The sequence below is a fragment of the Oncorhynchus mykiss genome, chromosome 7 (assembly GCF_013265735.2).
Source record: "Oncorhynchus mykiss isolate Arlee chromosome 7, USDA_OmykA_1.1, whole genome shotgun sequence".
Lineage (NCBI taxonomy): Eukaryota > Metazoa > Chordata > Actinopteri > Salmoniformes > Salmonidae > Oncorhynchus > Oncorhynchus mykiss.
This window is the reverse complement of record NC_048571.1, coordinates 15,083,816-15,099,495: the sequence shown is the minus strand read 5'-3', so window position 1 is coordinate 15,099,495 and position 15,680 is coordinate 15,083,816. Positions and strand designations below refer to the sequence as shown.

Sequence of the window (15,680 nt, the reverse complement as noted above, 5' to 3'; positions counted from 1 at the left end):
TAAATGACAGATTTGTTCTAAAAAGAGTTATGGACGCCACCCTGCTCTGCTCTGCCTACAGGTGTGCTAAATCTCCAAATGAACGTTACTATATTAGAAAGAACACGAGATGAGAATTGCTCTCACATCAGACAAATATTTCTGAGTGTTTAGTCACATAGAACCCTCTAATTCTATGGTCTCCGCCCCCTTGGGGAAGCCTTACTTGTCAAATGCACTAAACTAAAGATGCCACGCGATCCCTCCTACTCCCCACGACCCCTAAATGCTGACCTCTATCCCTAACCACTACCCAGGGTTCTCTCTGCTGTTCAGGGGTGGGCTCGCTTGTGTTGTCCAGTGAAACAGACACACACACACACACACACACAGTTCAGCTGAACCCAAAACCAGAAAGGGGCTTCAGTAGGTACTCTGTGCTCCTTACTGTAAATATTATGTCTCTGTGTGTGCGCGGGTGTGTGTGTGTGTGTGTGTGTGTGTGTGTGTGTGTGTGTGTGTGTGTGTGTGTGTGTGTGTGTGTGTGTGTGTGTGTGTGTGTGTGTGTGTGTGTGTGTGTGTGTTCCATGCCTGTGGCTATGTGACGTGGCTGGCTGGTGTATGTGATAGCATGCTAATGTGTATAGCATGGTTGTAGATGCTGTATTTGCATGTGGTGACCGACAGCTAAGAGACATTCTAGAACTAACAGCACCCTACTCCAAACTGACCCCTGATCCTTGATAAGGGAAACTATAGGGTGAAGGGGACTGGTCGATCTGGAACTGGGGTATGATATGTAGCAAATTTAGGAGTTGGTGGTTCTATGGTTTCATCTCCACCCCTCACCACCGCTCACTCCACCCCTTACCCCCACACCCTGTGTTTACAAGGTAAGCCAAAGTCCACAACATTTGTTAACTTTGTAGAGAACAAAACAACAATGAGAATTGTCCAGTGGGGCATAGACCTGTACAATAGATTGAAGTCACTCACGGTATACTTTGTTCTGCTTATGAACGGTTCATAATCACTACAACAGGGTTTGTTTAGGTCAAACTCAATTATGAATGTTAACTATTCAATCAGGATCCACCTGGAACCAAATATAAAAAGACCCAAATAATGTAATTTTTCTATTGAAACAAGTTAACTAAGGGTTAATAATCTAATAATGGTTTAGAAGCCATTTTTAAGCAGAATTCAAGTTTTACTGAAAACACTTGGTAGAGTAGACACATGCAGTTACATTCACTAGCTAGAGTAAATATACACAGTTACATTCACTAGCTAGAGTAAATACACACAGTTACATTCACTAGCTAGAGTAAATACATACAGTTACATTCACTAGCTAGAGTAAATACACACAGTTACATTCACTAGCTAGAGTAAATACATTCAGTTACATTCACTAGCTAGAGTAAATACACACAGTTACATTCACTAGCTAGAGTAAATACATAGTTACATTCACTAGGTAGAGTAAATACACACAGTTACATTCACTAGGTAGAGTAAATACATTCAGTTACATTCACTAGCTAGAGTAAATACATACAGTTACATTCACTAGGTAGAGTAAATACATAAAGTTACATTCACTAGCTAGAGTAAATACATAGTTACATTCACTAGGTAGAGTAAATACACACAGTTACATTCACTAGGTAGAGTAAATACACACAGTTACATTCACTAGGTAGAGTAAATACACACAGTTACATTCACTAGCTAGAGTAAATACACACAGTTACATTCACTAGCTAGAGTAAATACATTCAGTTACATTCACTAGCTAGAGTAAATACACACAGTTACATTCACTAGGTAGAGTAAATACACACAGTTACATTCACTAGCTAGAGTAAATACACACAGTTACATCACTAGCTAGATTAAATACATTCAGTTACATTCACTAGGTAGAGTAAATACACACAGTTACATTCACTAGTTAGAGTAAATACATTCAGTTACATTCACTAGCTAGAGTAAATACACACAGTTACATCACTAGCTAGAGTAAATACATTCAGTTACATTCACTAGCTAGAGTAAATACACACAGTTACATCACTAGCTAGAGTAAATACACACAGTTACATCACTAGCTAGAGTAAATACATTCAGTTACATTCACTAGCTAGAGTAAATACACACAGTTACATCACTAGCTAGAGTAAATACACACAGTTACATCACTAGGTAGAGTAAATACACACAGTTACATCACTAGGTAGAGTAAATACACACAGTTACATACACTAGCTAGAGTAAATACATTCAGTTACATTCACTAGTTAGAGTAAATACATTCAGTTACATTCACTAGGTAGAGTAAATACACACAGTTACATCACTAGCTAGAGTAAATACATACAGTTACATTCACTAGCTAGAGTAAATACACACAGTTACATCACTAGCTAGAGTAAATACACACAGTTACATCACTAGGTAGAGTAAATACACACAGTTACATCACTAGCTAGAGTAAATACACACAGTTACATCACTAGCTAGAGTAAATACACACAGTTACATTCACTAGGTAGAGTAAATACACACAGTTACATTCACTAGGTAGAGTAAATACACACAGTTACATCACTAGCTAGAGTAAATACACACAGTTACATCACTAGGTAGAGTAAATACACACAGTTACATCACTAGCTAGAGTAAATACACACAGTTACATCACTAGGTAGAGTAAATACACACAGTTACATTCACTAGGTAGAGTAAATACACACAGTTACATTCACTAGGTAGAGTAAATACACACAGTTACATCACTAGCTAGAGTAAATACATACAGTAACATTCACTAGCTAGAGTAAATACACACAGTTACATTCACTAGCTAGAGTAAATACATACAGTTACATTCACTAGGTAGAGTAAATACACACAGTTACATTCACTAGCTAGAGTAAATACACACAGTTGCATTCACTAGCTAGAGTAAATACACACAGTTACATCACTAGCTAGAGTAAATACATACAGTTACATTCACTAGCTAGAGTAAATACACACAGTTACATTCACTAGGTAGAGTAAATACACACAGTTACATTCACTAGGTAGAGTAAATACACACAGTTACATTCACTAGCTAGAGTAAATACATTCAGTTACATTCACTAGGTAGAGTAAATACACACAGTTACATTCACTAGCTAGAGTAAATACATTCAGTTACATTCACTAGCTAGAGTAAATCAATTCAGTTACATTCACTAGGTAGAGTAAATACACACAGTTACATTCACTAGCTAGAGTAAATACATTCAGTTACATTCACTAGCTAGAGTAAATACACACAGTTACATCACTAGCTAGAGTAAATACATTCAGTTACATTCACTAGCTAGAGTAAATACACACAGTTACATTCACTAGCTAGAGTAAATACATACAGTTACATTCACTAGGTAGAGTAAATACACACAGTTACATTCACTAGCTAGAGTAAATACACACAGTTACATTCACTAGCTAAAGTAAATACATAGTTACATTCACTAGCTAGAGTAAATACATAGTTACATTCACTAGCTAGAGTAAATACATACAGTTACATTCACTAGCTAGAGTAAATACATAGTTACATTCACTAGCTAGAGTAAATACACACAGTTACATCACTAGCTAGAGTAAATACATACAGTTACATTCACTAGCTAGAGTAAATACACACAGTTACATTCACTAGGTAGAGTAAATACACACAGTTACATTCACTAGGTAGAGTAAATACACACAGTTACATTAACTAGCTAGAGTAAATACATTCAGTTACATTCACTAGGTAGAGTAAATACACACAGTTACATTCACTAGCTAGAGTAAATACATTCAGTTACATTCACTAGCTAGAGTAAATCAATTCAGTTACATTCACTAGGTAGAGTAAATACATTCAGTTACATTCACTAGCTAGAGTAAATACATTCAGTTACATTCACTAGCTAGAGTAAATACACACAGTTACATCACTAGCTAGAGTAAATACATTCAGTTACATTCACTAGCTAGAGTAAATACACACAGTTACATTCACTAGCTAGAGTAAATACATACAGTTACATTCACTAGGTAGAGTAAATACACACAGTTACATTCACTAGCTAGAGTAAATACACACAGTTACATTCACTAGCTAAAGTAAATACATAGTTACATTCACTAGCTAGAGTAAATACATAGTTACATTCACTAGCTAGAGTAAATACATACAGTTACATTCACTAGGTAGAGTAAATACACACAGTTACATTCACTAGCTAAAGTAAATACACACAGTTACATCACTAGCTAGAGTAAATACACACAGTTACATTCAACAGCATCGACACAAAAACATGAGGAAACACTATCAAACAAAAATAGTATTTTTCTATTGCTTGGTCACGCCCACACCTATGCTCCTCCAATGGTGGGCCTCCACAGTAAGTGGGTGAGGTTTATCCACTTTCACTTCTTGTATTTCGCCCAATCAGAGCTCAGCTTGGGAGGTAACGGCGAGAGCTTATATTTTTAACTTCTTCTATCTCTAGTCGGTTAAGGTTAAGTTAAAAAAATAAAATGTTCTTTTAAAGATCTTATAACATTTATTACAGTCTAAAGTAGGCAAATTAGAAGGTTATAAAAACATTAAAAAACAAAAAACACTATTTTATTACAACACTAAAGAGAATGTTGCCACTGCTGCTTTTAAAGTCTGAGGTGCTGTTTGTTTGTTCATTTTGTCTCGGGAGAAGGTGTGCCATGTTTCTGTCCACTTCCGGGTATTCAATCATAATGCATTCCGGTTTGAACCGCACAGAATGTCAACAATCTTCCTAACTGCTTCCTAAAGCCCATTTAGGGACGGGTGATATAAATTAACACCAGCTATCCACATTGATTAAATTGCTGGTTTATTCAATAGGTCAACGAAATGCACTGCAATTGAATTCCTGCCTCTATCTCTCTCCTGCTGTGGCTGGCTGTCTTTGTGGGATGTTGAGACTGGCTTCAGTTTGCTGACTAGATATTTGTTTTTCTTCTGTAGTTTAGTTTTGCTATCTGAAGTTGTAAAATGTTCTGATGTATTTGGGGTTTTCTGTTATTGTTTTTGACTTCATCTGAAATGACACCCTATCAGGACTCTGGCCAAAAGTAGTACACTATAAAGGGAATAGGGTGCCATTTTGAATGCTGGCCCTATGTGTGTTTCTGCTCCTGAGTGCACTTGTTTAATCTGAGTTGTCGATATCGCCTCCATGCAACAATGAAACATTATTTATTGCAAATAAGAACCGGACTGGCTCTGTTTTTGTCATAGAAACACGCATGAACACACACACACACGCACACATGCACACACGCACACACACACACACACACACACACACACACTGCTACATAGAGGAGGATATGATAGGACAGTGTGTATCAGTGTATCACAGGGAACAGAGCCTTCTGTGCTGAGCTAACCAGTACAAGGTCAGAGTCACACCACTGATAACACACTTTATAACAATGCCCTAGGTGAACACACACACACAACACACACACACACACACACAAACACACACGTCTGTGTCGTCATTCAGTGCGAAAAACTTACAGTTCACGAGGCCAGATGTGCTTCCGGGAACACAGACTAGGATTACTGATTACATCACACACACACATGCTACACTTCCTGTGGTTTTGGGTCAGATTGAACCAGAGCACCAGTGATAATACCTCTGATGTCAGTGTTTATTTTGCTACAGTTAGGGAAACACGGCGGGAGACGGGGTGAGAGTAGGTGATTCCTGTGTGTGCTTGTGTGTGTGCGTGCGTGTGTGTGTGCGAGTGTGTGTGTGTGTGTGTGTGTGTTTGGTGGTGTTTGAACATTCGACAGAAATGTTGGGGCAGTTAGCTAGTCATTTTACTTGACTTGAAAAACATTGGGACTTTTTCATTATTATTATTAATATTAACCAAATCACATTTTTATTTATTACAGAAAATCGAAAGAAAACACTGGGATAGCACAACATAGCACAATAAATAAACCAAGATAAACATGACCCAGAAACGTGTTTTAACAAAGAGTTATTGCCAGAACAACAGAGAGGGAGTGTTACTCTGGTGTATAGAACGCATATGAACAAACACATCTGAAATGACACCCCAGTGTGCTGCGTTACTACTGGCCAGAGACACATACTATGTCGTGTTTGCCCCCATCTGTCCTTTGTAGTGCACTATATAGGGTAGGGTGTCATTAGAGATGCAGAGGTCTAGACGTGAAAAAGGGAGGGACCATGTTGCCAGAGATATGAAACCTGGAGACATAGAAACAGTACACATCCTCTGCTACAGATGTGGATCAAACAGGAAATGAATCACGTTATCTTAATCTTAATCTCTTCATCTTCATTTTAATTGTCTTTGTCAAAACACAATTGATTCATTACTGCCACTCAAGCCCTCTAGGGGCTCGATTCAATCCGTAGTGCTAAAGATCTACGCTATAGCGCGTTAGCAATTTAAAGGCAATGCTCCCGCGTTAGCGGAGACTGCATTCACAGTCCACGCTGCAGACAGTATAAATGGGTTAGCTGACAACGTCACAAAAAAACGATGTGCGTGCTTCCATGGGGCAGAAGTCAGTGTGTTGTTATGATTCTGGATGGCCAAATTGCTAGCAAGAATGACAAGAAACTGCCATGTAAGAAATTGTAAGTAGCTCGTTTCATCTTGTTCTTGATACCATGTCTTGTTTTGAGGTGTTTTGGCTGTCACATCTATGCCAAGATGGCTAAGATTCGCTAACTAGCTAACCAACAACTGTAGCGATGTATTTGTGAGACAAGAAGTGCTCATTGTGTACATGTATGCTTTCAATAAACATGGCAGAAAAAAATATAGTTGACATGTTGTCAACAATCTAATTCAACCCAATCTGTTTTTCTCCATAATTCTGCACGGGTCCGTTTTGTTGCTAAACAACCAACTCAATCGGAAATTACTTTTTAATTTGAAATTGCGCTAAAACGCTGAACTTGTGCGATACGGATTGAATCGAGCCCTAGGTTTCATACGGTCTTGCATGTGTTTGATTTGTTTGGCCACGTTAGGCCAACCCTATCACTAACCGTTCCATCAGTGTCACGTCCTGACCTTAGTTCCTTTTTCTCTATTTTAGTTTGGTCAGGGCGTGAGTTGGGCATTCTATGTTTGAGATTGAGAACCATACTTAGGCAGCCTGTTTTCCCACTATGGGTTGTGGGTAGTTGTTTTCTATCTCTCAGACAGAACTGTTTCATGTTGGTCTATTTTTTGTTATTTTGGTCTTAGTGTTCTGAGTTTAATAAATATAAACATGGACACTTACCACGCTGCATATTGGTCCGATCCTTCCTACTCCTCCTCAGACGAAGAGGACAGCTGTTACAACCAGGCTGAAGAAACTGATTTGGCAGTGTATGAGAGAGGGGCTATATTGCCATTTGATCGGTTTGTCATCGTATAATAAAACAATGTAATAATATATTTCCTTACTTCATTACTGTTGGAACACAGGTAGGTACCCACATAATGATCATTGTATAATCAACAATAAGAAACATTCAAGACATGGTATTTATCAAAAAACTACAAATCATGACAGTCTTTATTAAAAAAGGTACGCTTATTTTCTATAAAATGCACTGATAGGTGTACAGTACTTTCCATCCACAGTTGTCCTTCATTGTAAAATAAAGAACCCTAACCCTAACCCTAGCCTTCATTGTAGAACGAAGAACCCTAACCCTAACCCTAGCCTTCATTGTAGAACAAAGAACCCTAACCCTAACCCTAGCCTTCATTGTAGAACAAAGAACCCTAACCCTAACCCTAGCCTTCATTGTAGAACAAAGAACCCTAACCCTAACCCTAGCCTTCATTGTAGAACAAAGAACCCTAACCCTAACCCTAGCCTTCATTGTAGAACAAAGAACCCTAAACCTAGCCTTCATTGTATAACAAAGAGATGAAAATAAGTCCTTCATCAGAGCAGGGTTGTCCTGATCAGGACCCCTTGGTTTCTCCTCAGTCACCAGGTTAGACGCTGCTCTGAGTTACTCTCCACTGGTGTGTGTCTGTGTGTGCATGTGTGTGTGTGTGTGCATGCATGTACTTCATGTGTGTCTAAACATGGGCACTCTTGGCGTGGTTAGTGGAGGGTGGAACAGGGTTGCCAGGCCCCTGTCCTTTGGAGTAGTAGAACCTGTTGTTGTCATGGTGATTGTAGTGTTGGGACGGTTCAGTAGAACAGCAGGTGATCATGGCGCCTCCCAGGAGACAGAAGGCCGTGCCCACCCAGCCAGCGTACAGGCTGAACCCAAACGACATGAGTCCCTGGTCCTGGTGGGCTCCAATAGGAAACCATACTGTGGACACCCCCCCACAGAGAGCTATACAGGAAGGAGAGAGAAAGATTAACGGCCACATTTAATACACATAGAAGGTTCTACTTTTTTCGTCTACCCCTGTTGTATTCGGCGCATGTGACAAATAAAATGTGATTTTGATTTGATTATAAACACGTGTGTATACTGAACAAAAATATAAACGCAACATGCAACCATTTTACTGAGTTACAGTTCATAGAAGGAAATCAGTCAATTGAAATAAATAAATTAGGCCTTAATCTATGGATTTCACATGACTGGGCAGGGGCACAGCCATGGGTGGGCCTGGGAGAGCATAGGCCCACCCACTTGGGAGCCAGGGGCAGCCAATCAAAATGAGTTTTTCCCCACAAAAAGGCTATATTACAAGCAGAAATAATCCTCAGTTTCATCAGCTGTCCGGGTGGCTGGTCTCAGACGATCCCGCAGGTGAAGAAGCCAGAGGTGTAGGTCCTGGGCTGGCGTGGTTACATGTGGTCTTTAGTTTGTGAGGCCGGTTGGATGTACTGCCAAATTGTATAAAACGACATTGGAGGTGGCTTATATGGTAGTCAGCGGGCCAATTGCAGTCATTGGGCCAATTGCACGGTCCCTCACAATTTGAGACATCTGTGGCATTGTTATGTATGACAAATCTGCACATTTTAGAGTGGCCTTTTATTGTCCCCAGCACAAGGTGCACCTGTGTAATGATCATGCTGTTTAATCAGCTTCTTGATATGCCACACCTGTCAGCTGGATGGATTATCTTGGCAAAAGAGAAATGCTCACTAACAGGGATTTAAACAGATTTGTGTACAAAATATTAGAGAAATAAGCTTTTTTATTTATTTTTTTACATATGGAGCATTTCTGGGATCTTTTATTTCAGCTCATGAAAAATGTGACCAACACTTTATATGTTGCGTTTATATTTTTGTACAGTATACAGTATAATTTATAGGTAAATATAGTACTTATAGTAGTATATACAACATCGTACACGCACACACACACACACACACACACATATACGCACACACATACGATGGACATCATGTGGAACAGGGTGTTGGAAAACTGGACAGTGAAAAGCAGATCAAACACATTTTATATTGTGTCAAACAACAAATGGGAAAATATTCTCCAGCAGGAGGGAACAGGGTGTGGATGAGGTGGGTGGGGAGGAATGGTGGTCTGGGGGATGGGTTGAACTGTAGGGAATTGTGTGTATGCATGTGTGAGTGTGTGTCTGTGGGAGTTAGGGGAGGGAGGAAGGGGAGAGACGGATGGCTGGGAGGGGTGAAAGGGAGGGCTGGGAAGGGTGAGAGGGAGGATGGGAGGGCTAAGGGTCAAGGTTAGGCCTTGTGGTTGTTAAAAGCATGACCGTATGTTGTAATGTGTGTGCAAACATCTGTCTCTGTGCTCAACTGTGCATGTGTGTCTGTCTGACTGTCCGTGTGTGTGTGTCCATGTGTGTGTGTTTGTGTGCGTGCGTGTGTGTCTGTCTGGCTGTGTGTGTGTCCGTGTGTGTGTGTGTGTGTGTGTCTGTCTGTCTGTCCATGTGTGTGTGTCCGTGTGTGTGTGTTTGTGAGTGTGCTTGTGTGTGTGTGTCTGTCTGTCTGTCTATCCGTGTGTGTGTGTTTGTGTGTGTGTCTGTCTGTCTGTCTGTCTGTCTGTCTATCTGTCTGTCTGTCTGTCTGTCTGTCTGTCTGTGTGTGTGTGCGTGTGTGTCCAGACTTACCCACTAGCAGTATGAGAACTCCCCCAAGTAGGGATCGTTTGTTCTTGGCTGACTGAGGCTCATCACCCAGAGAGATGCAGGGCATGGCTGTTAGGACCATCCCCACTGCAGGCAGCCCCAGGAGGGATCCAGTTATCATCAATGCCCTCGACGTCTGGATGTATGCTGTACACAGACACAGAGAGATAAACGGTATGGCCTAAAATGTGCCATAGTAATCTTGGTTGATTCCAATAGGAAAGATATCCAGGCCTTGAGTTTGAGACTAGCTGTTGTAGACTATCGGTTTAGGCTCGGGACAAACAACACTGCTGTGAAATATTCCCAATATATCATAACCTCTTGGTCAGAGTCCACAGCCACAGAGACGCAGAGACGTCTGCACAGCCCTGTTATTTCTTATTTATTAACCTCAATATAGTAGTATCATCTATCTATAGTAGAGTAGAGTATAGTGGTGTATAGTAGAGTGCAGTATAATATAGTATATTATAGTGTATTATAATATACTATGGTATATTGGAGTATATTAGAGTATAGTGTAGCATAGTATAGTGGAGTATAGTAGAGTGTAGTAATATTTAGTAGAGTAGAGATAGTATAATAAAGTATAGTATATAAAGGTATATTAGAGTATAGTGTAATGTAGAGTGCAGTATAGTGTAGTATTGTAGAGTGTAGTATTTTATAGCATAGTATGGTAGAGTATAGTATGGTAGAGCATAGTAGATCGTAGTATAATATATTATAGTATATTGCAGTATAGTAGAGTATAGTATAATATTATATAGTATAAATAGTCATGTTCTATTACCTTTAATATAGTATTATTATGTATTACTGTACAGTATATTACAGTAGATTATAGTATTATACAGTAGAGTAATGTTCTGTTACCTTTAATATAGTATTATTATGTATTACTGTGCAGTATATTACAGTAGAGTATAGTATTATACAGTAGAGTAATGTTCTATTCCCTTTAATATAGTAGTATTATGTATTACTGTACAGTATATTACAGTAGAGTATAGTAGTATACAGTAGAGTAATGTTCTATTACCATTAATATAGTATTATTATGTATTACTGTACAGTATATTACAGTAGAGTATAGTATTATACAGTAGAGTAATGTTCTGTTACCTTTAATATAGTATTATTATGTATTACTGTACAGTATATTACAGTAGAGTATAGTATTTTACAGTAGAGTAATGTTCTGTTACCCGGTAGGTCCAATATCTGTGTCAGTGATATACAGTGATAGAGGGCGGTTGAAATGACACATTCAGCCCACAGGCCCTTGGCTCCTAACTCGTCCATCTTCTTGCAGGTGTTCATGCCGTATTTACATGTCACTACCCAGTCGTTCGTGGCCGTGGCGATAAGGATCCCGACCCAGCCGATACAACTCATCACAAAACCGCTGAGCTGGAGACAGCTGTTTGCCATGGCAATGAGAGGTAGGGTAGTCCTAGGGTAGAATAGTCTCCAAAAACTGTTTAGAAAAACCTAAAATGGTCCAGGCAGTCAGAGTGACTCAAGACGGTGAATTGGACAGTCCACAGCCCAAATAGTCCAAAAACAACTGATGATACTTTAAAGATACGTTGAAGCTTGTGTGAAAGTAGCCTCGCTTGCCAGGCTCACAACGCCTGTGGGACTATTGTGAAAGGAATTGTAATGATTTCAAAATAGTCCTGTGTTGTACAAATCCTGGTGAAAACTGTTAAACAGAAGAAAATGATAGCCAAATGCTGTGTGAAGTTAGTGTGAGTTTTCGATTAGAATATTCCTCAAGAAGTAATCCTAGAACTGTGTGTTGTCTCTCCTGGGTCTGTTGTGTAGTCCTGTCAGTTTGGAGAGGCTCCACTTCTAAAGAGAAGCTTCAGCACTTTCCATTAGTTTTATAGTAGAGAAAGGTCTGAAAAAAACTACCTGGAAACTTCTAACCAATCGGAGGGATGGAGAGAAATAGAAAAAAATTCTCTCTCTCTCTCTCTCTCTCTCTCTCTCTCTCTCTCTCTCTCTCTCTCTCTCTCTCTCTCTCTCTCTCTCTCTCTCTCTCTCTCTCTCTCTCTCTCTCTCTCTCTCTCTCTCTCTCTCTCTCTCTCGCTCTCTCTCTCATCTCAAAATTATTTGTAAAGTGTTACTGCCCTCTCCTGGCCATTGAAAATTATGTCAGTTCCAGGTATGTCCACCGGGGGGCGACCTGGTGCTGCCTCTGGTACTTCAGGCTACCTTTATAGGCTCCTGCTCAGGAGTCATCCCCCCGGGGAGTTAGGGAGACAGAGACAGGAAGAGGGAGAAGAAGGAGAGAGAGTGGCAGGAAGAAGGAGGAGAAGATAGAGGAAGATAGAGAATGATGATGTAGTAGGAGCAAGGCATCATGGGAATGGGAATATTATGGTAATGAGGATGATCAGAATGCCAGGATGACAGTGAGGGATGATGGGATTTCAGCTCTCCTGGTGTGTGTGTGCGCGCGTGTGCGGTCTTAAATCAGAGAGCGGAGGAGAAGGAGTGTAATGAAGTGACTCTTAGTCTTTCACCATGACAGCTCTGTCACTACAGCAGAGTGGCTGTCATCAGGGGGGCTGCTTTCTAGCAACACAGTCATTATGAAATGAAACATTACTGAAACTTAGATATGAAGGACAAGCAAGACACCTGTTAAATACTGTGAGTATTGAAATGTGCTGTTCATTATAACTTGGCCAATGGTATGTGTCTGTATTTTTCCTATTTCCATATTCACCTGTTAAGGCTTGGAATATACAGGTGAGGGTGTTGTTAGAGTTGTGGCTTATCAGAATAAGAGCCTTGTAACGTTTTACTAAAACATTTGAGTCACCTTGACCTCGATGACATTAGACTTACTATGAATTAAATTACCAGGTTTTTCCCTTCAGAACAGGACTGCTTCTTGAACTGTTTCCTTTCAAGGACAGAAGCCAGAGGAGGCTGGTAAGACTGTGGATTATAGTTGTATTGAAGATTAAGATAATAACAGCTATTTCATTCATATGGAGTTAAATCATTCCACAATGTAGCTAATACCTGTTATTCAAAACTAGAGCAACTGTCCTAGAGATTATATTCTCATAACGCAGCATGTAGGTCTATGTAGGAAGTAAAATGTCCTGATATCATCATAACGCAGCATGTAGGTCTATGTAGGAAGTAAAATGTCCTGATATCATCATAACGCAGCATGTAGGTCTATGTAGGAAGTAAAATGCCCCAACTGTCATCTCTCTCTCATTCTATTCACTTACTCCCTCTATTAATATTCTGTTTCCTAACTGCTTAAATTAGCCCCCCTCACTCTCAGCTTTGTCGTTCAAACCTCCCGTTGCCTGGTAAATAATCTCCTATCGCTTCTTTACATGATCTACCGCAGTAGAGAGGAGGAGAGGAAGAGGGAGAGAAAAGAGGAAGGAAATGGGGAATGGGAAATTAGGAGAGGAGGAGGAAAGGCTTAGGTGGATTAAAATAAATACAAATATAGAGGGGGGAGAGGGGAAAGATTGAGAGAGAGAGAGAGAGAGAGAGAGAGAGAGCGGGAGAGGGGGAGAGAGAGAGAGAGAGAGAGAGAGAGAGGGGTAGAGAGAGGGAGAGAGAGAGAGAGAGGGGGAGAGAGAGAGAGAGAGAGAGAGAGAGGTGTAGAGAGAGGGAGAGAGAGAGAGAGAGAGGGGGAGAGAGGGAGAGGGGGAGAGAGAGAGAGAGGGAGAGAGAGAGGGGTAGAGAGAGGGAGAGAGAGAGAGAGAGGGGGAGAGAGAGAGAGAGAGAGAGGGGTAGAGAGAGAGAGAGAGGGAGAGAGAGAGGGGAAAGTGAGAGGTGAGAGAGATCTCTGAGAAAGATAAAGAGAGTGAGATCTCTGAGAGAGAGAGAGAGAGAGAGAGAAAGAGAGAGAGAGATGTCATTGAGTCATATATCATCAGAAGGATACTGCAGTGCTGGTAGTAGTTGGCATAAGGCCAGACAGTAATGGACAGAGCTCTGTATTGCAGCATGACAGTGTCTCTACAGTATCTCACACACACCTCTCCTCTCGCAATCTCCGCAGCTTAGTAAAGTAATAAGATACAGAGAGAGAAAGAGAGGAGAGATCATGAGGGAGAGAGAGGGTGTCTGGAGGAGAGTTATGATGGACAGATCAGGGGGTGAGTTTTCAGGGAAATCCGAATCAGGGAATCTCAAGGACTTAAAACCTGTTACGGCTAGCCGTTCCGCTAGCGGAATGTTGCAACAACATCCAGTGAAATTGTAGAGCGCAAAATTCAAATGAAATTATTATAAATATTTCACTTTCATAAAATCACAAGTGCAATACACCAAAATAAAGCTTAATTTCTTGTTAATCTAGCTGCCGTGTCAGATTTTAAAAAGGCTTTACGGCGATAGCAAACCATGTGATTATCTGAGGACAGCTCCTCATCATACAAATGCATAACAAATCATTTTCAACCACGAATGTCAGAAATAGCGTTATAATATGCCTTACCTTTTTTTTTCACCTTTATGTAACCAGGTAGGCTAGTTGAGAACAAGTTCTCATCTACAACTGTGACGTGGCCAAGATAAAGCATAGCAGTGTGAACAGACAACAACACAGAGTTACACATGGAGTAAACAATTAACAAGTCAATAAGACAATAGAAAAAAAAGAGAGTCTATATACATTGTGTGCAAAAGGCATGAGGAGGTAGGTGAATAATTACAATTTTGCAGATTAACACTGGAGTGATAAATGATCAGATGGTCATGTACAGGTAGAGATATTGGTGTGCAAAAGAGCAGAAAAGTAAATAAATATAAACAGTATGGGGATGAGGTAGGTAAAATTGGGTGGGCTATTTACCGATAGACTATGTACAGCTGCAGCGATCGGTTAGCTGCTCAGATAGCAGATGTTTGAAGTTGGTGAGGGAGATAAAAGTCTCCAACTTCAGCGATTTTTGCAATTCGTTCCAGTCACAGGCAGTAGAGAACTGGAACGAAAGGCGGCCAAATGAGGTGTCGGCTTTAGGGATGATCAGTGAGATACACCTGCTGGAGCGCGTGCTACGGGTGGGTGTTGCCATCGTGACCAGTGAACTGAGATAAGGCGGAGCTTTACCTAGCATGGACTTGTAGATGACCTGGAGCCAGTGGGTCTGGCGACGAATATGTAGCGAGAGCCAGCCGACTACAGCATACAGGTCGCAGTGGTGGGTGGTATAAGGTGCTTTAGTAACAAAACGGATGGCACTGTGATAAACTGCATCCAGTTTGCTGAGTAGAGTATTGGAAGCTATTTTGTAGATGACATCGCCGAAGTCGAGGATCGGTAGGATAGTCAGTTTTACTAGGGCGGCATGAGTGAAGGAGGCTTTGTTGCGGAATAGAAAGCCGACTCTAGATTTTATTTTAGTTTGGAGATGTTTGATATGAGTCTGGAAGGAGAGTTTACAGTCTAGCCAGACACCTAGGTACTTATAGATGTCCACATATTCTAGGTCAGAACCATCCAGGGTGGTGATGCTAGT

General features: G+C 40.5%; 2 protein-coding genes and 1 long non-coding RNA gene across 4 annotated transcripts in view; 2 read left to right on the top strand and 1 right to left on the bottom strand.

Moving 5' to 3' along the window:
* Positions 1-2,119, top strand: part of LOC110527387 (probable cationic amino acid transporter) — a 23,539-nt gene extending 21,420 nt beyond the window's left edge. Inside the window, exons 12-13 of one of the 2 annotated variants that reach the window (XR_005052511.1) lie at positions 1-1,555; positions 1,746-2,119. The exon at positions 1-1,555 is cut by the window's left edge and continues 1,095 nt beyond it. The gene's annotated coding sequence lies outside the window, so the exon portion shown is untranslated. The other variant, XM_036982697.1, reaches the window with a different exon arrangement.
* A 1,245-nt stretch (positions 2,120-3,364) lies between these two features.
* On the top strand, positions 3,365-5,288 carry LOC118965256. The gene is made up of 2 exons (XR_005052513.1): positions 3,365-3,422; positions 3,640-5,288. It is a non-coding gene; the product is annotated as an uncharacterized LOC118965256 (long non-coding RNA).
* Positions 5,289-7,610: 2,322 nt separating this feature from the next.
* Positions 7,611-12,038, bottom strand: LOC110527389 (claudin-11). Its single transcript, XM_036982714.1, has 3 exons — positions 11,376-12,038; positions 10,147-10,311; positions 7,611-8,426 (listed from the first exon to the last, which is right to left on the bottom strand). The coding sequence occupies exons 1-3, from the start codon at positions 11,599-11,601 to the stop codon at positions 8,161-8,163; spliced, it is 657 nt and encodes a 218-aa protein (XP_036838609.1). The 5' UTR covers positions 11,602-12,038; the 3' UTR covers positions 7,611-8,160.
* Between the last annotated feature and the right edge of the window lie 3,642 nt (positions 12,039-15,680).

Excerpts from the sequence above, each read along its gene's own strand:
- LOC110527389 (XM_036982714.1), bottom strand. The coding sequence starts at position 11,601 with ATGGCAAACAGCTGTCTCCAGCTCAGCGGTTTTGTGATGAGTTGTATC. Across the intron at positions 10,312-11,375 it reads ACAGATATTGGACCTACCGG|CATACATCCAGACGTCGAGG; the intron begins GTAACAGAACAT and ends GTCTGTGTACAG. Across the intron at positions 8,427-10,146 it reads AGTTCTCATACTGCTAGTGG|CTCTCTGTGGGGGGGTGTCC; the intron begins GTAAGTCTGGAC and ends CTTCCTGTATAG.